Source organism: Phyllopteryx taeniolatus, chromosome 19, assembly GCF_024500385.1.
Source record: "Phyllopteryx taeniolatus isolate TA_2022b chromosome 19, UOR_Ptae_1.2, whole genome shotgun sequence".
Classification (NCBI taxonomy): Eukaryota; Metazoa; Chordata; class Actinopteri; order Syngnathiformes; family Syngnathidae; genus Phyllopteryx; species Phyllopteryx taeniolatus.
In genome coordinates, this window is record NC_084520.1 from 13,630,358 (window position 1) to 13,655,354 (window position 24,997).

The 24,997-nt window shown below is 39.4% G+C and overlaps 2 protein-coding genes across 5 annotated transcripts in view; both read left to right on the forward strand.

Moving 5' to 3' along the window:
• LOC133469502 (zinc finger protein 385C-like) overlaps nt 1-14,364 on the forward strand; it is a 37,221-nt gene extending 22,857 nt beyond the window's left edge. For 2 of the 3 annotated variants that reach the window (XM_061756675.1, XM_061756677.1), the window contains 7 exons: nt 3,782-3,933; nt 4,359-4,466; nt 7,958-8,126; nt 9,789-10,115; nt 10,924-11,132; nt 11,440-11,544; nt 12,279-14,364. In XM_061756675.1, the coding sequence (XP_061612659.1) occupies nt 3,782-3,933; nt 4,359-4,466; nt 7,958-8,126; nt 9,789-10,115; nt 10,924-11,132; nt 11,440-11,544; nt 12,279-12,509 (1,301 nt within the window). In that variant the 3' untranslated portion in view covers nt 12,510-14,364. The remainder of the gene's footprint in view (nt 1-3,781; nt 3,934-4,358; nt 4,467-7,957; nt 8,127-9,788; nt 10,116-10,923; nt 11,133-11,439; nt 11,545-12,278) is intronic. The other variant, XM_061756676.1, reaches the window with a different exon arrangement.
• Nucleotides 14,365-15,826: 1,462 nt separating this feature from the next.
• LOC133469395 (dnaJ homolog subfamily C member 7-like) lies at nt 15,827-24,346 on the forward strand. 2 transcript variants are annotated; one of them, XM_061756405.1, is made up of 14 exons: nt 15,827-15,957; nt 17,353-17,441; nt 18,223-18,344; nt 18,433-18,546; nt 18,630-18,704; nt 18,953-19,071; nt 19,151-19,304; nt 19,791-19,955; nt 20,719-20,810; nt 21,413-21,486; nt 21,558-21,704; nt 21,852-22,007; nt 22,380-22,454; nt 23,255-24,346. In XM_061756405.1, the coding sequence occupies exons 1-14, from the start codon at nt 15,887-15,889 to the stop codon at nt 23,290-23,292; spliced, it is 1,491 nt and encodes a 496-aa protein (XP_061612389.1). In that variant the 5' UTR covers nt 15,827-15,886; the 3' UTR covers nt 23,293-24,346. The 2 variants fall into 2 exon arrangements, with proteins under 2 accessions (XP_061612389.1, XP_061612390.1); XM_061756406.1 differs by lacking the exon at nt 15,827-15,957 and adding an exon at nt 15,979-17,054.
• The last annotated feature ends 651 nt before the right edge of the window (nt 24,347-24,997 follow it).

Genomic DNA, 24,997 nt, shown 5'->3' on the forward strand with positions numbered 1-24,997 from the left:
ATTGAAAATAGCTCCCTGAAAGTAGGCCAGATTACCACTGGGGGCTTGATCTGCGCTGCCTGGTGCCCCGCAGGTAGAACTCCCTTCAAGCGTCTGCTGCTGCTCCTGCTGCAGTGTGGGATTAAACGGACAGTGACAGCAAGCGGGATCATTTTGCCACACAATTTTGGCACGCAAAGTCCTCTGTCACAATGAAGCTAATTTATTTCAAGACTCCGCAGCACATGAAGGCACAAGAGCTGTTCTTAACCATCACGGAAATTAGGCATCGTCCCTTTTTAACTTTTTTTTGGTCCTTGTTTCCATCCAGTGGAGAGCTGAGAAGAGCCGTCATTGGAAGTTTTAATGAATGCTGCAGATCCTCTTAGGATGCCTGCATTGTTCGCTGGCTGCTATACCGGCTCTGAATGGCATCAGCGGCTTTTCTGTTTGACAAAAACTAAGCCTCATTATAGAGTGCAAAACATATAATTACATGGAAGAATGTTTTAACACAGAAACCTTTCAGGAAAGGAAGCTTAATTTAGTGTTTCAGTTTCATATTCCTGTCTGCCTAAAGATCCTTATGTAATTCCTTAGTTTCCGAAATTAAGGTACTGCACATTCTGTTACAAAACACCTCTCTGTGTACTCCTCCAACCACAATATTATATATGGAACATAAACATTGCTTCATCTGACATACATAAAACCATTGAACCCTAACATGTCATCAGTACTAATGCAATTTCATGTGAAAATTGTCTTCATAGAAGCATATAAACTAATATTTTCCATCCCCGTTTTGTCCTCCTATACATTACGTCAACGCTGGGCTAGCTTCTGCTTTGTATCATTCAATCTACTTCAATGCTTAGATTGGACTCCAAAGATGACGTCATTCCACTTTTTTTAACGTGTCTACTCATACTATGTCCGAGTACAGATAATTGTTTAAAAGAAGGACTCTGGTAAAAGTAGAGGTACTGAATCAACTCCTGTGCTTAAATCTGAAATGTACTCAAGAACAAAAGCAAATAGTATTTTTTTTACCAATTTTTATTTTTACAAAATTGATAACATGCCTTACTTTTTCTTAAATATTTTTACATATCTTTCATTGTACAACACTGAAGAAATGACACGACACACTACCACAGAAAAGTAGTCAGTGTAGAGCTAGTATAATAATAAGTGTAAATTTACTGTCCCCTCAAAATAGCTCAAAACACAGCCACAAATGTTGTAACCGCTGGCAACAAAGGTGAGTACACCCCTTCGTGAAAATGTCAAACTTTTTTAGGCCCAATTAGCTATTTTCCCTAACCCAATGTCATTTGCCAAGGTCTCAAGTGTGAATGAGAGGAAAGTGTGTTAAATTTACTGTTGCTGCTCTCAAACGCTGTTATACTGGTCAAAAAGTCGTCCGGAAAATAAATGCTCAATTAAAGTCCAGAACCTGATACCTGAAAAATCCACTGAAGTACAGTAACAAAGTGTTTGTACTTAGATACTTCCCACCACTACATCCCATACAAGTCTATTTATGTTCTTAAATTCTCTACACATTTAAAAGAAACTCACAAAAAAACGATGAAAGAATGAGAGCCACCGAGAGAGTACTGACAGGGAACCAGACTCAGACAGATGATCACTGTGAAAAGAACCAAAGCTTTTCCTATGATGCCACTATGTTGCCATGAAAGCTTCTCATTTCCTCCAGCTCTCCCTCTGTGGTGTTGAGTCACCCAAAGACTAATCTTGGAAATAAAAGAGATTAAGCCTTTCTCACTGTTTATTTATTTATTTATATCTTTTCCACGGTACTTTATTTTCCTCATAATCTTTTATACCCACTCGAAATGAGAAAGCTGGCTGCTGTGACCTACACTCTGTGAAGAAGCGCCTTCCTCGATAGAAAAAGGGGACAAATGCAGATTAGTAAAAAGGATCAGTTTGGTATATTTATATGCATTTTATAAAAATGCTTTAAAATGTGATCAAATCCAAGGTCATCTCAGAGCAAATTGTGTTCCACCTTAGAACTTCCACAGTCTGTCCGTGTTTCACAAGTTACCGTAAATTACGTTTTGTAAAAAATACTACAAAATTCTCTTCCATTCTTGGTAGCTACTGGTGTTTATTTCCTTCCTTGTGGCTCTTTTCTAGCTAGACGATTGACTAAATCCCACTCAACCTTTTTATTGTAAGTTAAGAGCCCCTCGTTAAGTCCTACGACGACAAGTTACTATTTACAACACTGTATAAAACGCCCTCAAGGACCGCTGGTGTAATACATTCCCAGTACAAGTGGCTTCAGCGAGTGTTCCAAACAAACTGCAATGGTGCTATCGTGAAAGTTAATGGACGCCGTCTCGTCGAAAGAGTTGAGTTGAAAAGAGTTGCAAACAACCACAGATGGTGCAAAATTCCATTAATCAAACGCTTCACACTACTTTGCTATGTCAAAGACATTAACGAGATCTGTTGCAGATTTGTGCTTGAGTGGGAATCATTGTCACCCTCCCCACCCAACATCACATTGACGAGGAGATAAGCACGAGTGGATCCATCTGGCCAGAGTGAAAACTCTTATGTCTGAAGCCTTCTTATTAATGTGTGTTCATTAGCAGTTTTAAGCTGTTTGACAGACTTCAGTTTTAAACACACTAAAAAAAAATGTGGAGAATAAAACTAGGTTAACTGACACGCTGATGCTAATCCTTGAGTTTACAAACCTTCTTAATATCCTGAAAGTCACATTTGAACAGAAAATGTATTCCTTTTGATGCACTCTAGCCGTTTACAAGGGATTTGACTGAAGTTCCTACGACTACAGGGAAAATACACCATGAATATGATATATATTGATATATATTTTTTTTTTAACTTTTTTTTTTTTTTTCATTTTGAGATGGCGGAACTTCTCACTTAATGTCGTGAACTCTGACCCGGAAGAGTTGCTTTCGCTAGCCTGTGCTGTGACTTTTGCTAGCCTGCATGCAACCTTCGCTAGCCTGTAATTTGCCAACCTGTGATCAAACCTCACTTGGCTGTGTATTAACTTCACCAGCCTGTGACCTAACTTCACCAGCCTCTGTGCTGATTTTGTTAGCCTGCGTGCTAACTTTGCAAGCCTGTATGCTAAATTTGCTAGCCTGCGAGCAAACCTCGCTAACCTGTGTAATAACTTCACCAGCCTGTTTCCTAACTTCACTAGTCTGTAGCCTAAATTTAAAACCTTTTTAGCCTGTGTTACTAACTTTGTTAGCCTGAATGCTAAATCTGGCTCAACAATAATTGGGGAAACACTGATTTACGCCTTAGCTGCCATGTTGTGCTTCTTTAGGCGGCAAACTCGTTGAGACTAGATCAGTGGCGCCTCTGCTGGCTGCACCCAACTAGTGCTCTCCCTTTGGTCGCAATGAATGAACACTTTTCGAACAAATAGAATACAATTACGCTTTTTTTTTGCGTCATTGATGACTAGCTTCTTAACTGTTTACCCGACCCCCACACCTTTGTATCACACTGTGCTTGTAAATGTCAGCGCTCTAATGTTCGCCTGGGGTTTAGACAAAGGTCACGCCACGTGTAAATTATGAGCAATCTGACAGTGTGCGGGCCAGCCAAGTGTGACGAGATAGTCACGCGGAGTGACTCATCATTTGCTGCTATTTTTTTAAAATTGATTTCATACAATCATTGCAACTCATTGGCATGTGTCGCCTTGGACTGAAATGGCAAAGGTTGGACCACACTGACTGATGTGTTTCTTTGCGTGTGTTGTTCCCCGCTCCAGGTGCGCTGTCCCACAACCAGGTCCACCCTCTCCTGGGTTCCCTGCCTCTGTCAGGCCGAGCTAGCCTCCAGTCGCACAACCACCTGGAGCACTTCCTGCCACTCAGGATCAGACCCTCCTTGCCCCTCAGCCTTTTCCCAAATTTCAACACGGTGAGATTCCTTTGGAACAAAATAAGAATAAGAATACATTTTATTTAACCCTCAGGCCTTGTTCGATTTTACTACTTTTATAGCTTCTTTGAGACCATTTTTTTTTACTGCATATTTTTAAATAACATCAGTTATGGTCATTAGTAAATATACATTCATTTTAATATATTTAACCCTTCAAATAAAGTTTGTTTGCACAATGCGCATGATGTAAAATAACCTAAAAAGAATGAAATTTTTGTATATTCTCAGTGCCACCTTTTTTTTTTTATACTGCTAATATCACAGTCTGTGTACAGTTAGCAGAAAGAAAAGAAAAAAAAGCATCTGGGCACTATTTGATAAAATCCGGTAACTATAATGTCACTCACTTGAGTATGGCTCATGTTTTTGGGTCATGGACCAAAATCCATGTGCTTACACAGATGGATCCGGTGCAGAAGGCTGTGATCAACCACACATTCGGCATCGCCCCGCCTAAGAGAAGAACAACTATCACCTGTAATATTTGTCACCTGCGCTTCAACTCCACTGTAAGTGCCATGCGCATACTTCACACGTTTCGTAGGTTCTGCACACTAAAATATTGCCGAGGTAGCCTTTTCTTATCTTTCTTCCATTTTTGTGGCTTCTGAGAGGAAACCAATCAGTGTGTTCGGCCTCCCTGTCCTTATCACACATTCCTATTCATATTAATTTAGCTACCTTTTCCTTATACAGTTCATTTTTATACATATTTGCATTTATATTGTTAGCTGTGTGAATAAAGGCCACTCTGCAAGTTGAGGGGAGCACATTTGCAATTATGTCCTCGTCAGCCTTTTTTTTTTTTTTTTTTTTTTTTTTCCCCTAGCGAACATAAAGTCCAAATATATCCTTCATATTTATTGTTGGTTTTCATAAGGAAATGGAAGGACAAATAAAACATTCCTTGAATTTATGTTAAATAATATTCACAAGGTATCCAAAGGTACCTGAAAATGGAATATATACAATACTATATCAAATATACTAAATATTAAAAGAGCACTTTGAGTTGCTGCATTCGCTCTTGCTTTTTCCAAAACATATTTTGGATATAAACAATCTCAACTAATATCAACACCCAAACATCTTTAATCTTTAAAACATTGTTTGCAATAAACTTCCCTTTCTTCCTTCCCTCCTCACCGCTTGCCTGCCTTGCGCACACCCACTTGCTCCACTCGTCAAGCGACTCAAAACTAACCATTTGATTGGCTGACTGGTGTCGTGCAGAAGATGTTACAATGCACGTGATTGGGTTGTGTAGTTCCAGTGTGCATACATTTATGGGTTTATTTTTCAAGTTAAATTTTAATGACTTTAAAACGTTTTTAATTTACTTTGAAAGTTTTTTATTTATTAACGTAAATGACCAGAAGCACTGATTGAAGTAAGACAGCCGCAAATCCACCAAATGTTTCAGTCGTTGGTCGAAGGTTTGCGGCACCTAGCTAATAGGCACTCTCCTCCCTCCTTGCCAGCTGAAGCTGACATGCGTGGCGCTTGACTGCAGGTGGTGGATGCCCGGTCGCAGGCAGGTATCAGGTCCCAACAGATGGGGTTGGCAACACTTTGTCCTACATGGGACACGTTTTCTCACGTTATTGTTATTGTTATCGTTACTATGGTAGAACATAGGGCTGGGCGATTATTGATATTATGGTTTTTGGTTTTGTTTTTTTGCATTTTCCATAGCATGTCCCCACTGGCGTGTTATAGTCACAACATGCCTTCGAACAGAGAGGAGTCAGTTTTGCCAACTTAGTGATAATTTACCTAAATTTAGCAACTTTCCCTTTAGCACCACGAGCAGAATCATTTTCACATTGTTTTGGAGGCGGTGGAAGGCAATCGCAGAGTCAATCTCACTCAACATTGCCAAAGATGTGTTGCCCATTTATACGCCACAGGTTGGAACCTTTTGATCCCGAGGCATGTGCACACCAATGAAAAACATACAGTAAACAGAATTATGAAAAAATAAGAATGCAGCATTGCACAAATACATTTTTTTAAAGGGAACCTTATTGCAAAAAATTACTTCACAGCGTAATTGCTTTTGTAGAGCATTTAATTAGTTCCTTGATGCCTTATTAGCTCTACAGTACATGAGAGATTATTACCAATTTCAAGATGGAACTCGCAATGAGGAAAAATGCCTCAGGATTGCTTGAGGAAGAGACTTTTTTTTTTTATTTTGATTTTTTTTTATTGAGCAACCAACAGTCAATGTCGCATTCACAAAGACCTTGTCACACATTGCAAGGAACAAGGGCGTCACTAAGTCGAACATACCACACTATTTTTACGCAACGAGGAAACACAAACAACAACTAACATTAACAATAAAACATCAGCTTTGACGATGCTTAGAGCAGTCGTTCACGCTGGACTTCCTCGCATGCCTAGCGGGCTTTTGTGTGTACTGTCAGAAATTATGTGTTTATTGTTTACATAGTTGTTGATTCCCGATAGTAGTAGTAGTAGTAGTAGTAGTAGTTTTGTGTGTGTTTTGTTTAGGTTAGTATTCTGTTGAGTGACCACCCTGTTCGTTTTCACTGTGTTTTAGGGTTAAGGATGACAGTTTTTTGTTTTTTATTTTGACTGTGCTGAATCACTAGAGTCATTTTACTACAATGATTTGCTCACAAACTTGCAGGTATTTTATGTTTTTTCAAAGCTGTTGTTTTTATCAGGAAATAATGTCAGTGGTATTTGCTTTTTCTATAAGTGAAGGGGAAAGATAGTCAATTTAAATCTGATTTCTGTTTAAGAAATACAAAATTTGAGACTTTATATTAAGGCCATATCGCCCAGCCCTTGTGGAACATAGTAAAGTCATAGTACACTGGCCTCTGACCCCATAACATCACGCTGAATGGTTCATGTTGACGGACATTCAGTGTGTGTCCGTTGTCCGGCATTTCGTCCCAATGTGTTCCGGTGCTTTCGTGTGTGCTAGAAACAGATTCTTGTGCTCTCTCTCCAGTCTGTGCGGAGTCTGCATGCAAACGCAGAGATGAGCTCAGAGGTCATGTGTGCGTTCACAGACATGGGGGCAATTTGTGTCACACTGAATCAGTGGCGAGATGAGCAAATGAGCTCAGGAGGGATGGTCATGAGATGGCGCGACTCCGAACGGGGCGCTCATTTGTGAGGACATCGATGAATGCGGCGGCCATGCGGGGGCTTCCCCGCAGTCAAACGCTGACTATTATCATTTATCTCCCAGCTCCACGCTTGCATGCGAAGCCGAAAAGATGGAGCAGATGGAGCGATTACACTGAACTGATTTCATGCTGCCCCTCACTAATTAAATCACCCCAGTATACGCTTGTTCTACTCTTGTGTGTAAGTATCAGTGGTGGGATGTAACAACGTATAAATACTTTCTTACTGTACTTCAGTAGATTATCAGGTGTCTGTACTTTACTTGATTACTTATTTTTCTGGTGACTTTTTGCTTTTACTCCCTACATTTTAACATAGATAGCTTTACTTTCTAGTCCATACTATAAATATGGGGTAGTTTTTATTATTTTTTTTCAACCTCCGTGGATGATGGTAATACGTAAAAAAAAAAAAGATGTAAACTCATAGGGCGGAAAAAGCAGGGACAGCATATCATATAAACATGTAAGTTTTTTTTTCCCAGTTTTTATTATTGGCTAATGTATTTAGTTTTTCTTAGTCAATTCACAATGTTACCATAGCTATGGGAGCATGTTTTGATCATATAAAAGCCTTCGCAAACACTACGTAACAAAAATATATACAGTAAAATAAAAAAATATTGGACAGCAAAAATATATATTTTTTTCCTTTTGTACTTAAATACATTTCATAGTCTGTGTTTTTTAATTAAAGGTGTCAAATCAGTACTTTTACCTGAGCCTTTTTTACACAAGTATCTTACTTATACTCAAGGACAGAGTGTGATTACTTTTGCAACCTCTTAAATGTATATGTGCATGTTGGTGTGTGTGTATGTCATGACCAGAACCAGGCTGAGGCCCACTACAAGGGTCACAAACACACTCGCAAGATGAAGGCCTTGGAGAACCAGAGGAACCGGCAGAAGAACAAGCACGGCCCTCCCACAGCGGAGAAAGAGAAGGAGACGGCGGGAGAAAGTGGACCACAAACAGACTTGAATTCAGACAGAACAGGTATTAAAAATATAAACGTTATCTGGGGAATTCCATTCCAGACCCGCAATCATTGAAAATCTGCAAAGAAATAAGCATTTTTTATATATATATATATATATATATACTGTAGTTTTATGTAGGGATGTCGATACCACTTTCACTTATTCAAACACACTTTTGAATGATTCCTTAGTTCCTGTTCTCACTTTGTCTCACACAGTTTTCCAAATAAGAGGCAGAACGTTTTTGCGTCAAGCTGTTTGTCACTTCGAGTTTACTGTAAAATTGACACGTAAGAAAGAGAATTAAACATTGTATAAAAAGAGACAAAAATGTTCGACCACACCATACTGTATAATTTTGTCGAACGAAAGTCTGCTTGTGTAATGATAACATATAATGTGAAACGCCATACACAGGCTAGCCCTATTAGCAGTTTGATGTTAGTTTAATTATAAACCTTCAAACAACTGCCACCTAAATACACACGACGCAGCAACACCTCAAACAGAGCATAAAACAGTACTCAAAGGCATATACAGTATTCTCTTTGCTCTGTGAGAACAATTATTATATTACCGTTACTGGGGACATTCGCTGCATCTTCTTCTTGCTGTTCATCACGCTGCATCTCTTCCAGTAGACGTCACAGCTGCCCGGCATATTGCAACAGAACGTGACACTACACTGAAGGCGTGCAAATGTAAATTCAGACTTGCCGGTACTGTAGGCTGGAAAACCCCATTAATAAATAAATAAAAAAATCTCAAAAATCCCAGATATAGCGAAAGTGTGAACGATGAAGCGCATTAGGTGCACCTGCGCAAGTTAATATCCATATTTTCACGAACACCCCACTCTCCCTCCTCTTGATGATGAGTAGTAATTGAGGCAGCCGACGAGAAGGTGCTAAGTCTGCTAGCTGCCACTCTGTTGACTGATTATCGGCTATTACCTGCCCTGCAATCATGGCCTCTGTCGCACGGCTAATTACTCCCATCGAGCGCAGACGCCCTGCAAAGAGGCATTAGAGCATGCAAATAGCACCTGAAAAGCAATGCCTTTTTTCATTATTCATCATCAGGACACCTCCTTTTCTAGTTTCTTTGTGTTTTAAGGGTGTGCTGGTGACTGTTGATTTATTGCTCTTTTTATTTTGAATATTTGTATAAACACCTACTTATACTGTAAATAAATACATAGAAAAAGAAATAGGAAATATTAATTGAGATTTCTTTAATATATTTTTTAATATATATATTATATATTATTATATATAATAAACCTTGTATTTGCTCACGAGTCATGTCCACCTAATTTAAATGAATTAAACAAGTGATCAAAACAAATAAATAAAAACAAAAATAAATAAAGAAGCAAGAAAATAATATTCTTTAAATACAGTATTTTAATTAAATATACATTTAAAATGTATTTTGATAACCATTGAAAAAACAGTTCATTTCAAACATATCCATGGAAAAACCTACAGTTAAATAAGAAAAATTTAAAAACATTAAATCTCAGAAAAAGAATCAAGACTCATATATGCAGCAATATAATTGATGGATGGGAAAAAGCTTGCATTTTTGGAAGAATCACATCAGTCAGTTATGGCGTTTACCATATAGAAAATACTAGTGGTGGACGGTCATGCTTGTCATGCTTTTGTGTGTTCAGATTCAGGCACATCGTCGCAACCGGAAAAGGGCCTTGGGAGCTCCCTACCCCCCGCTGCCCCCGCTATAGTTTCCTCCACAAGCCACGCTCCTCAGCTGTCCCAGCAATTTCCTCACAGCCCTCCGCTTCCCCATTTAACATTGGCGGGGGCGCCTATGGAAGGCCCGCCTCCAGCACCGCACGCCCCTCAGGGGCCCCCTGCTGTCGGGGAAAAAGAAGATGATGAGGTGAAGGTGGAGGATAAGGAGGCCAACAAAAAAGAGCTCCACTGTCCTACGTGCAAAGTGACTGTGAACTCCAGCTCTCAACTAGAAGCTCACTGTAGTGGTGAGTTTTACGACTGGACTGTATTTTTGCAGCACAAGGTTGCAAAACCTTTATCCTATTAGGGGCCATTTCATTTTGTTTTGAAGTAACAAAAAAATTAATGAAAAATATGAGCAGGTTAAATGTTCACAAACTGTATGTTGTCAAGGTTCCCGACTTGGCTTTCTATAGTGTAGTTTTTCCTATTTATTGACCCAAGGCACAAAAATCTCACAGCACAAATAAAAATGTCAGGAAAAAAATATCTATAGTGCTGCCTTGAGTTATCTGACTTACACGTTTTTAAAGCTACGAGCTGTCCTTTGGCATTTTTTATTTATTTTTTGCTTTGCTCCCAGTTGAAATTTACTGTCAAACTAAACATCAAGCAATGAGAACGTACACATTTTTTATTTAAAACCAGGACATACCTTTGCCTTTGGAAAGTCTGTTTGGCTTAATGCTAACAACAATTAAAAACTCCAGAGAGGGGCTAACAATTTGCATTAGTGCAACAGATATTTTAACACAAATGGTGGAGCAACACATGTAGACACACAATATAACAATACTCCCTGGCATATATTCTTTATCCTTTGTGATGAATGGCAACAAGTGGACACACAAGTTAATCGTACCTTCTGCCATCTAGTAAAAGTGTTTAATTGTTCTGCCTGTCAGCATGTGTCCCTAATATAGATGGATAAAACAAGATGTATTATTTCTGGTAAATAATCATTTTTGGGCCCATTAAATGAAATTGTTTTATTAGAAGCATTATAGCACACATGCCACTGTTACCGCATGCCCTCATGTCATTCCTCACCAGGCTCTAAACACAAGCAGATGCTGCACAGTCCCAACAGCAACCAGTCGCACCGCAGGGCGAAGAGGACGTCCTCGGCGAGACGCCCCTCCCGAATAATTAAGCAACGGATGGGCACCAACAAGACCAGGGCGGCAGTGGGCGTCAGAGGCCAGCGTTTTCATTGTCAACTGTGCCAGGTGGCCGTCAACTCGGAGAAGCAGCTCAAACAGGTAAACGGCAATGAGAATTTTCTTGTTTAAAATATACACCACTCACAAAAAAAGGGATACTTTTAGAGAACCGCAAGTTTCACAAAAAGTACTGAAACATGGAACAGTTCCACAGAGAAGGTCAAATTAAGGTTACCTACAAAGGTTATAGTGCATTTTGGGTTCAACCTGTAATTTCACCCGCAAGTCCAATATCACTAACTTTTCGTGAATAGTGTACAATAATAAATAACAGACAACTGTCATTTTCACCCATCATAAATTAGAGCATTTTTTTTTAATAATGTCATCAATATGTGTTTCACAGCACATGAACAGCAGGAGACATAAAGAGCATTTGGCCGGGAAGCCTGTGAAGGTGAAGGCTAAATTCACCCCTTATAATAAACTGCAGCCCAGCACTGCGTTAGCGGTAAGAATTGTATGCGCACACACACACACACATTCGTAAGTTTTCCATTTCTTACTAAAACCAACCAAACAACTTTAAGAACGCCCCCGCTAGCGTATTGCTAACACATAATGGAAAAATGGCGTTGGCGGGCTCACGGATAACATCGTAGTCACGTAGTTGTGTTATAACGCTTTAGCAACTGGTATATGAACACAAATGGTGGAGCAATGCATGTAGACAGACAGTATCACCATATGCGATATGTATATGTCATATATTCTTTATCCTCCGTGGGGAAAAAAACTACAGTAATATTGCAGCTGACTTGAATCCCTAAGAGTACTGGTAATGCTTACTCGTTTGGGTCTGTATGCCTATTATACTGCCACCTGGTAGCCAAGGCGAGCACACCAGAAGGAGCAGCACAATGAATTGAATTGGAACATTAGATTATAATGCACAAACGTTTTAATTCAATACATTCTATTTAATGATGTCATTGCTGTAAGTTTTTATGAGGTCCAATATTATAGTGCTATTTTTCTTGTTAAAAAGCACATTTTTGTTATTTTTTGGGAGGCTGGAACAGATCAATGCCATTTCTATTAATTACAATGGGGAGAGATGATCTGAGATATGAGCGCAAATTGATATGAAGAGCTTAAGTATTTTTGGGGAGGTGGTACTTATAAACAAGTTTGAGATCCACTGCTTTCTGCTGTACATTTTGAAGGATGTCCCTTGTGTTGCAGACTAAACTGGCCTTGCAGAAGCAGTTGTCCAAGGCCCTGCCGGCAGGGTTCCACACCAGCGCCCTCAATCCAGCTGCTTTTTGCACTTTGGCATCAGCACCGCTGGCACTACGACTGCCACAGGGTCCCACGGCCATCATCCACAGTCCCCTGATAAGCCCCGCCCTCTTCAGACCTGCCCCGGGACCGCTGAGGGCCACGCACCCGCCCATTATTTTCTCTCCTTATTGACAATGAGGACAAAATGTCACATTTGACACATCATCAGTAAAGTATGCACATTCGCCCAAAAAATACAGTGGTGCTTTGACTTACGAGTGCCCCAACCTACAAGATGTTAAAGTTACGAGTCGTCGCTTGTTGCGAGCAAAGATTTTACCAAAACTTGAGCTATGCCACTGCTTGAATGAAGTTGGGGGAAGGGGGGAAAAAAAGAGCCATACTGACCAATGCACTTTTAGTCATTTATTTAACAAGACAACCAACCAAACATACAAATCTTCTTTTTTTTCCTTTGGGCTTGTCCCTTTAGGGGTCGCCACAGCGTGTCATCCTTTTCCATGAGAGTCTATCTCCTGCATCCTCCTCTCGAACACCAGCTGCCCTCATGTCTTCCCTCACGACATCCATCAACCTTCTCTTTGGTCTTCCTCTAGCTCTCTTGCCTGGCAGCTCCATCCTCATCACCCTTCTACCAATACACTCACTATTTCTCCTCTGGACGTGTCCAAACCATCGAAGTCTGCTCTCTCTAACTTTGTCTCCAAAACATCGAACCTCCGCTGTCACTCTGATGAGCTCATTTCTAATTTTATCCAACCTGGTCACGCCGAGAGCGAACCTCAACATCTTCATTTCCGCCACCTCCAGCTCTGCTTCCTGTTGTCTCTTCAGTGCCATTGTCTCTAATCCAAACATCATGGCTGGCCTCACCACTGTTTTATAAACTTTGTCCTTCATCCTAGCAGAAACTCTTCTGTCACATAACACACCTGACACCTTCCTCCACCCGTTCCAACCTGCTTGGATCCGTTTCCTCACTTCCTGACCACACTCACCATTGCTCTGGACGGTTGACCCCAAGTATTTCAAGTCCTCCACCCTTGCTATCTCTTCTCCCTGTAGCCTCACTCTTCCCCCACCACCCCTCTCTTTATAAAGTCAAGGTACCACTGTTTAAGGACCATCACTCAACTATTTGAGTGCATGTTTCCTGGGGTCTGAACCCCATTGGAAGCCATAATAATTCATGTTTTTGTTTTACTTATAAGAATAATCTGCCATTACACAAGAGTGTAAATGTTACGCTAATGTTGCCAAATTTGAGAGCTTTCTAGTTATACTCTGGGAAAACTATATCATTCCTGAATTAGTTTCCATACATAAATCACTTGTCTTACTCAGCACAAAGTAAAAAAAAAAATAAATCAGCAGAGAGTCACTTTGCATTGTATGGTCATTGTCATCAAATACATAATGAACGTTGTTCTGTTTGTCTGTCTGTCTTTTTCTGACCTGTGCCATAAACAAAGCCAAGAGCATTCACCACACTTGATGAATGACTTTTTTATTTTGTTTAATGTTTTTTTCCAGTAGAAACTATATTTGACATGAGGCATTAAAGCAGGGGTGGGAAATCTTTTTTCCAAATTCTTCAAATGCTTTACTGTTATGTACTTTGAGACGCTTTTTGCTCAAGATGTTAAAAATCCAATTTCATGAATCATTATACCTGTCTTAAAAATATTTTTATAGCTTTTATTCCATTCTAAGCAATAGGTTTATGTTTTCAAATGTGGCTAACTAAAACTAGCGTAACTGTTCATTAAGTGCAATAATGTGGACTGAAATGTTATGAATATTTGTTCATGTGTGTATAATGTATTCTGCATTCATTTGTATGTCGTGCTATTTTTACACAGTTGTGGTTGTGTTTATTTCCCCTGCATTGAAACAATCGCTAAATTTCATGTGCTGTAAGAATTTAGAAGTGGGCACTTGTGAGTATTTTGGGAAGCATTTGATCCGGTCAGCGATGTAATTCTAAAACCTCAGAGAAACTGTTGAATAAAACATTTATTCCACACATGCTCATAGTATTTAACATTAATTTTGTGAATTGGCCCCTATAATAAAGTTGTTCCCCAACTCTGGGCTAGACAAAGTATGGGCTGGGCTGAATGATTTGCTAAAATTAAAGTATTCATAATATACTGTATTTGACCATTTTGTGCTAAATAATCATATCCAATTAATCTGAATGCAACATCTATTTTCCATACCGCTTGTCCTTATTAGGAAGAGAGTCGGGGAAATTTCAAATTATCCATGGACAGAATACGGAAACGTGTAAATTATAGTTGTCATGAGACAAATTATACCGGTAACTAGCTGCAATAATAGTGATTCTATATATATTTTTTTAAATATCCCGCTGAGTCAAACCTTTTGAGGCATCTAAAGGAAGAGAAAAAAAACTGTTAGTTACATGACTCAGCAGAAATGACGTCAAATTAATTAATCTGAACCAAGGTAGACTTCAGGTAAGTTCTCGCTTCTATTTTTCATGTTTTCTCAAAGGATGGTGTCACTCAAATCAATGCTCCTGTTTCTCATATTACCAGAAAAAGATATTAGCAAAGTTTTTTTGTTTTTAATTATATAGCTTGTCAAGTTTGTTCTGTCCATTTAGCTTAGCAGCTAACACAGCTAGCATGCACACTTGCACAAAAAAGCATTGATTTGCAACCCTGTTACTGTAATTAGAGTATTACAAAATTGAATTACGATTCACATGAAAATTTACTTTAATTGTAAATGAGTTATTAAGCAATATTTTAGTAATAAATGTTTTTCAGGCGGCACGGTGGATGACTGGTTAGAGCGTCAGCCTCACAATTCTGAGGACCCGGGTTCAATCCCCGGCACCGCCCGTGTGGAGTTTGCATGTTCTCCCCGTGCCTGTGTGGGTTTTCTCCGGGCACTACGGTTTCCTCCCACATCCCAAAAACATGCATTAATTGGAGACTCTAAAATTGCCCGTAGGTGTGACTGTGAGTGCGAATGGTTGTTTGTTTGTATGTGCCCTGCGATTGGCTGGCAACCAGTTCAGGGTGTACCCCGCCTTCTGCCCGATGACAGCTGGGATAGGCTCCAGCACGCCCGCGACCCTAGTGAGGAGCGGCTCAGAAAATGGATGGATGGATGTTTTTCAGGTGCCTGAGTGTCTATAACAGAGTTGCGCCGACCACAGCAAAATACATGATTTGACAAATAAAATACATAAAAAGTATATGATGGTTGCTTAGCTGTTTTTATTGGAAAATGTAACAAAAAAATTACAAAATTTTTTTTTTTTCCTATTCTCTAATGACCAAATAAATATGAAAATAATTGTGTGCTCGTTTTGTATATTTAGCTAAAACAAAATACAACATACATTTACGATTTAATCCTTTTAATAACCAATATACGAAAACTTTTTCAAGTGGCTCGAGGAAGCCAAGCAGTGACGCATCTTCGGTGGCCCACATTTTTCATGACCTAAAAAAAAAAAAATCGTCACTCGGAAATGACGTCACATCACATTCGTCCTTTCTCGAAAAAAAATGGCAGCTGTTGACATCGACGTGCCGGTGGATGCCGAGGCTCAGCTTTACAATGCGGGCGAACTGGAACGGTAAAATGGGAAATAATTTGGCTTTAACTGCGCTTCCCAGAAAATCAAAAAGCGTTGGGAAGAATCCGAGTTGGAAAGATTGGCTCGTTGCACAATAGCGCTATCTTCGAAGCTAACCAAGCTAGCATGCGACTGAAACAAATAACGTGTTCACCGCGACGGATTTTTACTCACCAACAGACTCATTTCATTAATGTGCTATAGCAACGACTTTAACTATAAACTCGAAAGAGGAAGTTTTGTGAATGTGTGTTTGTTTCATCATGCGCAGAAGCGATAACATCACGCTCACTCGTAGTTCAGTACCTTACAGTCCATGTTTTAAAATGAAACGAACGGTAGAGAAATGGTAAAACGACCGGCAAATGCTTATTCACCCAAATCATTTCACCTACAACTGCTCATTATGCAAAATAATCAACATTTATACGGTTGCGGTGACATATTTCTCAAATTTATAATGGCCGCTCATCTACAAATGCATGATGAACTGTATACAAACATACTGTAAAACATAATTTGTAATAAGTTATTCAATGGACCTCCCTCTGGTGTGTATATGCCTTTTCCACCAGTGGGCAGTATAATACAGCCATAATAGAATACACTTAGGTCTGATGGTACAAGACGAATAAGAGTGCTGTAAATAAGATGCTCTACTATTAGTTGTTTTTCGTATAGGGGCTAAATAAAATATATATCCCCGTGAGTATGGTTTTATTGTCTGTCTACATGTGTTGCTGCACCGTTTGTCTTCTTCAAACATCCATTGCTTGAGTGGTTATAACTACCGTGACGTTGATCCGCCTTTGGTGTTTTGCATTTAGCGAACTTTCGTGAGGCAAAGTTATGTTGTTATGAAGACACAACATGTAATTGGCAGCCAATTTCACAACATCCAGTCATCGTCAGTTTACAGGGTTACCTCGCAGGGAAAGTACAGATATCGATTGTAGTCTGTGCTCGTTTTCCTTTTTTTTCCTGTGCAGGTATTTTGCCAAATCTCTTTTCTCTAACCTTGAGTTCTAGGAAAGCGAGTGCTGAGAAGAAGAAGCAGATGATGTCCGTTGAATTAAAGCTCGAAATCACAGAAAAATGTGAGCGAGTTGTGCATGTCATCGACTGCGTAGACGTATACTATGGTGAAGCATAAAGAGTTGTTAGGGCTTGCTGTAACGTGATATTTTAGGGAGGTGCGTAGCGGGTTGTTCCTGCATGGTATCAGTCCACATTGTTGCCACTTAACACTTGGCTCGCCTGACAGGATTACAGGAAATCAGTGTCAGCCTCTCTAATTTTAGAGAGCGGGTGTTGACTGCTCTTAAATTTGTGATCAATATTCTTGTCGTTATGTAACCCCCTCCTTGACTTTGTGCTTCTGGTTACCCTTTTCAGTCAGGCCGAAGGTTTCAAAGAGCAGGGAAATGAGTTCTACGGCAAGAAAGACTACTCGGAGGCCTTCAATTACTACACCAAGGCAATTGGTAAGTAGACTTCACCTCTCACAGATCACCTTCAAATTTAGGCGCGAGGACCTGCAGTGAAAATCCAGCTTTATTGTGTTCATAACGGTACCACATTTGATGGGCCAAAAAGCATAAGTATATTCCTCATCACCACATGATAAAATGTTCTTTGTGGAAGTGTTGGTCATAATATGCCGTTGTTTTTTATGACGGTTTATCTCTTAGTGAAAGTTTACATTGAAGCATTTATGCTTGTTTCGGCTTACTTACTATTACTTACTGCTTACTACTCTTACTATTTTACCTTGTTTATTAAGACATTGTCATAAGATGTTGTGTAGACCTTGAGGTGATATTTTATGCTTTAAACTGAGTATTCAATTTTTCTTTCTAAAGATTTGAAGTAAATGTAATTTCAATTGAATCGAATAAGATGACTTATGATGTCAGCGACTCTCAAAGGCGTTTGAAATATTAAAGAAAATATTTTCATCCGTTACTGCATACAGAGGATGACATTTTTCAAGCCAACAGTAATGTGATTTAAGTTGACGTCGACGAGTCGCTGATGACGTGATTGATATTTTTTCAATACACTATTATAATTGGAAAAAAAAATCACAAGAGGAGGGAATGCTTTGCGATTTTCTATGTTCACCGACAGTGGACAGCTTATCAGGCTTATGCAGAACATACACGTGTGTTCACACCAAAAGTTTGGAGACACATTCTTATCTTTTGGGATCTTTGACTGGTGTCATGAATCTGATCGTGTTTCTGATTTCTCCTCCCATTCAAGATGCATGTCCCAATGCCAGCTATTATGGCAACAGGGCAGCCACCCTCATGATGCTGTGTCGCTTCCGGGAAGCCCTGGAAGATTCCCAGCAGGCCGTGCGACTGGACGACTGCTTCATGAAGGTGAGTCTCAACAAATCCCCCTCCTGACTCCCAATCTCAACCGTGTGCGTGATTTTACGAGGTGGCGTCCCTTCTTTCCTCCCACAAGGGTCATTTACGCGAGGGAAAGTGCCACCTGTCTCTGGGGAACGCCATGGCCGCCGCACGCTGCTTTCAGAGGGTTCTGGATTTGGAGCCTAGCAACAGAGAGGCGCAGCAAGAGGTAGGACTGCACCCGCCTTTTTTGATCGCGTCGGCTGCGTTTTGTCCGACGCGGCTCAATACGTGTTTCATCTCTAATTCCAGAACAAGAATGCAGAAACTCTGCTGGAGTTTGAGCGACTGGCGGATTTTGGCTTTGAAAAGCGAGACTTCAGAAAGGTCATTTTCACTAAACCTGTTTTTTGCTGTACTATTTTTAGGTGAGGGGGAAAAAACAGATTATACCCTCTGGTACCTTTTCTCCTAGCATGTCATTATTTATTTAAATGTGTGGAATCTATGTCCTTAACTTGACTCTTTGTGACTTACCTACCACGTCTTGATTGAAATTGTTTCCTCACAAATGCTTAGCATTTTTCCACCTCATAAATATACTCAAAAGTACAATTTGTGTCGTCTTGAACCAGGTGGTGTATTGTATGGACCGGGCCTTGGCTCTGGCATCTGCCTGCCACCGCTTCAAAATCCTCAAGGCCGAGTGTCTTGCTCTCCTTGGACGCTATCCCGAAGCTCAGTCTGTTGCCAGGTAGCCAACGCCAGCCGTTATGTTGGGAGATTTCCTACATTTGATACAATTGCGAGACATTGTGTTTCCTTTTCCCCAGTGATATCTTGAGGATGGATTCCACAAACGCAGACGCGCTTTACGTGCGAGGCTTGTGTCTTTACTACGAAGACTGCATCGATAAGGCCGTGCAGTTCTTCATGCAGGCTCTGCGCATGGCACCGGACCACGAAAAGGCCCGGCTTGCCTGCAGGGTGGGTTTTTCTTTCTTTTTTTGACTATATTTGATAATCAATTAATTGTTTAGAGACCTTGTTTAACTTAAAATTGTCCTAAATGCTCTGATTTCAGCATCTCAACAGTAAACATTAGTAATTATACGTATTGTAATAATAAAAAAAGCAGACTGATTGTCTTTGTGTTTTATCAAAATAAGACATTTGGAAAAATCATCTTTTATTTCGGAATAATCATTAATATTTTTGCCCATTTTCTGACATGTTTTAGTCCAAACCAGGAACTGAATCATAATCAATTAATGTTTGTGCATTTTCTGCACTGTCCATTTGAAATAATGTCCTGTTTTTGAATCAAGGGATGGAAGTTTAATTTTTTAATCCGATTCATTGAGTAATCGAGAAAATATTCAACCGATTGTTTTTTAAAATGACTTAGTTTCAGCCCTAGTTGGTATACGTTTAAGATTTCGATGTCAGATTTAAAACGAATATCTGTTTCAGAATGCCAAAGCCTTAAAAGCCAAGAAAGAGGAAGGAAATCTGACATTTAAGAACAACAGCTACGAAGCCGCCTATCAGCTGTATAGCGAAGCCCTCGGGATTGACCCCAACAACATCAAGACCAACGCCAAACTCTACTGCAACAGAGCCGCAGCAGGAGCCAAGGTAATATTAGAACCTCAAGTTTTTTTTTGAGTTACATGCTGTTGGTTGGGTGATTTCAAAAATATAATTTGTGTTGTGAGCCAAAATGGAGGTACGAGCAAGCCTCAAATATGCGGCTGCTCGAGACAGAGGCTCCAGATCGAGCAGGTGCCGATCACAAAACATTTATTCTCCTTGGCTGAGGACACATTCATTTGAGCATCTCCGTTAGAGACGAATGAACAATACGCAAACATGTTCTACTGCACGCAATATGGGGTCACTTAGGACAATACGCTCTTTTCTGCTTGGTCAGTCCTGGAAGGGCTGATGTCGTGATAATGACTTGCGTCTGGTTTTGTCGTTCGCTGGTGTTCCCACCACGTGTGCTGATAAGATTTTACCTGCGTCCAGGCAACTCTTCCTGTCTTTGGTTATGTGTAGGATTCTGTATTGAATGCCTTTCTCAACCACATGTGTGGATAAGGTTTTAATTGCTGCGCACGCACCTGGGGCTTGTCTCTTTTTTTATTTCACATTGTGACCTAAGAAGTCCTTCAGTTCGACGCCAACCTTGAGGCTAAACTGCAAAGTCTGATTATACTTGAATCCCAGATCCTTGACACACATTAAAAAAAAATTAAAAAATGTAAAAGTTAAAAGATTGAAACAAAATTAACTTGTAAGTCAAGGTACCACTGCATTTCTCTATGAATGAATAATACTACATATAATATGTTGTTATGACTATTGACCTCCTCCTTTACTTCTTGCGTCACCGTAGATGAATAAACCCAATCAGGCTATTGACGACTGCACCAGTGCCATCAAGCTCGACGACACCTACATCAAGGCCTACTTGAGAAGAGCGCAGTGGTATGTGTGATCGATCGTCATCTCTGTTAAACAGATCCCGCAAAATTGCTGTAAGAGAAACTGAGCATTCATCCTCCTTTGCCTTTTTGCACAGAACCCAGCAAAGTTGGCATATTGCACACAGTATCCCACAATCAGATAATTAGAAAGCATCTGCGTACAGTCTGGTGTCATAAAATACTGCGGACGGTGACAATTTCATTTTTATTGCAACACAACAAGGTGGGAGAAGTGAGTGTCGGATGTTAAACCTTACAGCTCTGAATGCGGTAAATTTTTGGGTCCCCCCAACCCTCACCTTTCTTGAAAAAAAATCTAACTTTATTCTCGAAACATTTATACTTTTTTCATCAAAAAGTATGCTTATTTTCATAACATTATGTTTTTTGTTTTTTTTGTCATCGAAAAAATACAACTTTATTCTCTTAAATTCCAACTTTCTTAATAATTTTTTTAAAATGACTATTCTTTTTCTGCCCAAAAATGATTTTTTTTATTATTATTATATATTTTTTTACAATCAACAAGAGGCTAATAATGCATATTTATAATATAATATGCATGTTTTTTTTTTTTTTTACATACTATTTGCCTGGCTACAGTTTCATGGAAACCGAGCAGTATGAAGAGGCTGTCCGGGACTACGAGAAAGTGTACCAGACTGAAAAAACGTCAGGTAAGCCTCTGTGGGTCTCCGAGCGATTTGACCGGCTGGGCCAGTTGTTACAACTTCATGTCCGTGTCCAGACCACAAACATCTGCTGAAGACGGCCAAGTTGGAGCTGAAAAAGAGCAAGAGGAAAGATTACTACAAGGTGCTGGGAGTCGGCAAGAACGCCTCGGATGACGAGATCAAAAAAGCCTACCGCAAACGGGCCCTGATGCACCACCCAGGTATGGGTCTTGGCCTACACACACACACACACATATATATCGCAGATTTTCACCAATCGCAGCTGTGTCTGGAGCGGTATCCCCCACAACAAACAGGGCTTCACTGTACATTGTCTAACTTGTCTTCTTTCTGTGTGCATACGGCAGACCGCCACAGTGCGGCCACCCCCGAGGTGCAAAAGGAAGAGGAGAAGAAGTTCAAGGAAGTAGGCGAGGCCTTCACCGTTCTGTCTGACCCCAAAAAGAAGATTCGCTACGACAACGGGCACGACCTCGGTGACGACGGAACCTTCGACGGCGGAGGTACAGTAAATGCGCTGTGTTCATTTATTGTCAGTTTGGATCCTAACTGGTTATGCTTGTGAAAGTTAGCCACTAGATGGCGCCACAAGTTGTCATTTATGTCCTTTTCCTCACTTGGATTTTTTGCAATGTAGTCTTTTTGTAACACCATTGGCTGCACATGCTCATTCAAATGACAGTCCTTTTTTGTATTTACTATATAATATACGTAATACTGTTGAATGAATATCTATCTTACAGTGTTGTATATGTAAAGGCAATATGTTTGATACAGCTCTCGATTGTGTTGTCACTGATCTTTTCCCAGTTTAAATGCTGATAATACAATGTACTTTTTTTTTGTTCTTTTCTTCATTTTGTTTTTCTGTTTAGATGTCGATGCAAACAACATCTTCAGAGCTTTCTTCGGTGGCCATGGTGGAGGATTTAGTTTTGATTCCAGCGCAGGCAAGTATTTTTTTTTATTTTGCCGAAAAGAACAAAAAAAGTACAACGGTGACATTCTTCAAAGAAATTGACTCTATATTCTTAAATGATTCTTTTTTATTTTAAAAAATGACTTTAGTCTCGTAATATTTTACATTTTTCTTTACTATTCTCTTAAACATGACATTTTTACTAAATGTGACTTCACGTAACACAAATTACTCTTTTCCTAAAAATTTTGACTTTGTTGTAATTATTTTGTCCGTTTTTGATAGACTTTATTCTCGTCTTACAGCTTGCTTTATGAAAGGGAAAAAAACATTCTCGTACGATTAAGTTTTTTCTAGTCAGGAAAGAAAATTATTACTTTTTTTCTTGAAAAATACAATTTCATTCTCGCAGCACTAAGACTGTGCCCAAAATATAAATATATAACTTTATTCTGTCTTTATATCTTCATTTATTAGAAATACAACTATATTATTTTGACATAAATATGAATATAGACTTTTGTTTTAGAAAAAAAAATAAAAAATATTCTTGTGAAGTCAAAAACTGTAATTGAAAAATATACGTGTTCTGAGTTCATTCTGAGTTTTGTTACAAAAAATATGGCGTTATTTTGTATCATGAGAAAAACTGACTCATTGTCATGTGGCAGACTTGATTAGAAAAATGTGACTTTATTGCATGAAGTTTCTTTTTTTTAAATTTTCTAAAAAATATAAAGCATTTTTTTTCCTGTGGCCAAAAACACTCCTTTGTATGCTTCAACATTTAAGCGCACGCTGTAAACAAATCTTTTCTTTATGTTCCTCCAGAGTCTGGACCTGGGAATCTGTTCTTCCAGTTTGGTTAAAGAGACGAAGGCATTCAGGATTTCAAATGCAGCTCTTGAGTGTACAGCATCAAGATGGAGCCACAGTCACCTGAAACCTCAACTGCTGTTCTCAAGACTTTTGGATTAAATCACAAATTGATATTTAAAACAAAACAAAAAAAAACAACAATGCAGTTCAGGTAGTGAAACGAGCACCATCGGAACATGCTGCTATTGCCAAAATGAAAACAACTGATTCCTATGTTGTGTTCTTGGTAAGGTGGAAATGGAAGCATCATATTTGATTAGTTTTAGATATTAAGTGGTTATATTTGTTGTAGATTTTTTTTTTTTTTTTTTGGGGGGGGGGGGGGATTCTCACAGAATGAGTTATCAATACAAGACCTCAGGACATCCTAACAAAAGGTCTCGTGCAAGTCTGTCCAGGCTTCTTCCTTCCTCTCATTCTCTATCATGCTGCAATGTATATTTCACATGAATGTAAAGTCCATAAATGTTTCTTCCCCCCTCTCCTTTAAGTCCTCCTTGTGATCTATTTATATTTATTGCTCTTTATAACTATTAGTGTTAAAATGCTTAAATTTGCATCTCTTGGTATATTTTCAGCCAAGAATTTGGGGGCAAATGTGTTTCATGATGGTCCTCTTTTGGAAGTAATTTGACAGTCCACCACTCCCCGACAGTGAACCTAACCAGAAGGAAGTGATGCGACCGTATTGGCTAACAGTCAGTTGCAAGTGAACTCTTCTAGTATGAACTTTTTTCATATAAATTCTAACCAAAGGGTCACACTAAATTATCAAACTGCGATGCAATAATCAAATATACTCGATAAATCACATGGCAGGAAAAAAAGACAACCCTTCCTGACTTACACCTCTTTCTTGTACCACCTGTTTAAAGGCCCACTAAAACTATATGTGGAAAACCTCTTGCTTAATTGCCGTTTGTGTGCGCGTGTGTGTATATATATATATATAGAGAGAGAGAGAGAGACGCACACTTTTTTCTTAGAACATGGCCAAGATTAATGATGTTTTTGTTATAAATAAAGACTCGTCTTTTATTGTCATGCTGGACTTGTAAATTGTTTTTTGACGACATTGTTATGGCTCTTCATATTGTACATCATCCATCCATCCATTTTTTTCTAGAACTTACCTTGAATTTGATGCCAGCAACACGATCCAAAAAAGCTAGCATCACTCAATAAGGACACTACTTGTTGAAGCTTTGTTGGTGGAATTCTTTGCAATTCTTTCTTGATATTTTGCACTTCATAATGCGCCACAAATTATCAATAGGAGACAGGTCTGGACTGTTGGCAGGCCAGTGTAGTACTCACACTTTTACTACGAAGCCACGCTGTTGTAACACGTGCAAAATGGGGCTTGGCATTGTCTTGCTGAAATAAGCAGGGACATCCCTTAAAAAAGGATGTTGCTTGGATGGCAGCATATGTCCCTCGGAAACCTGTATGCACGTTTCAGTATTAATGGTGCCTTCACAGATGTGCAAGTTACCCATGCCATGAAGGTCGAAGGTCACGGGCATTCAGTGTTAATTTTCGGCCTTGCAGCAATTTGTCCAGATTTTTTGAATCTTTTGACGATATTATTAACTCTAGATGAAATCCTCAAATTCCTTGCAATTGTGTTTGTCAAGAAACATTGTTCTTGAACTGTCAGACTATTTGGCCACACAGTGGTGAACCTCACTACAT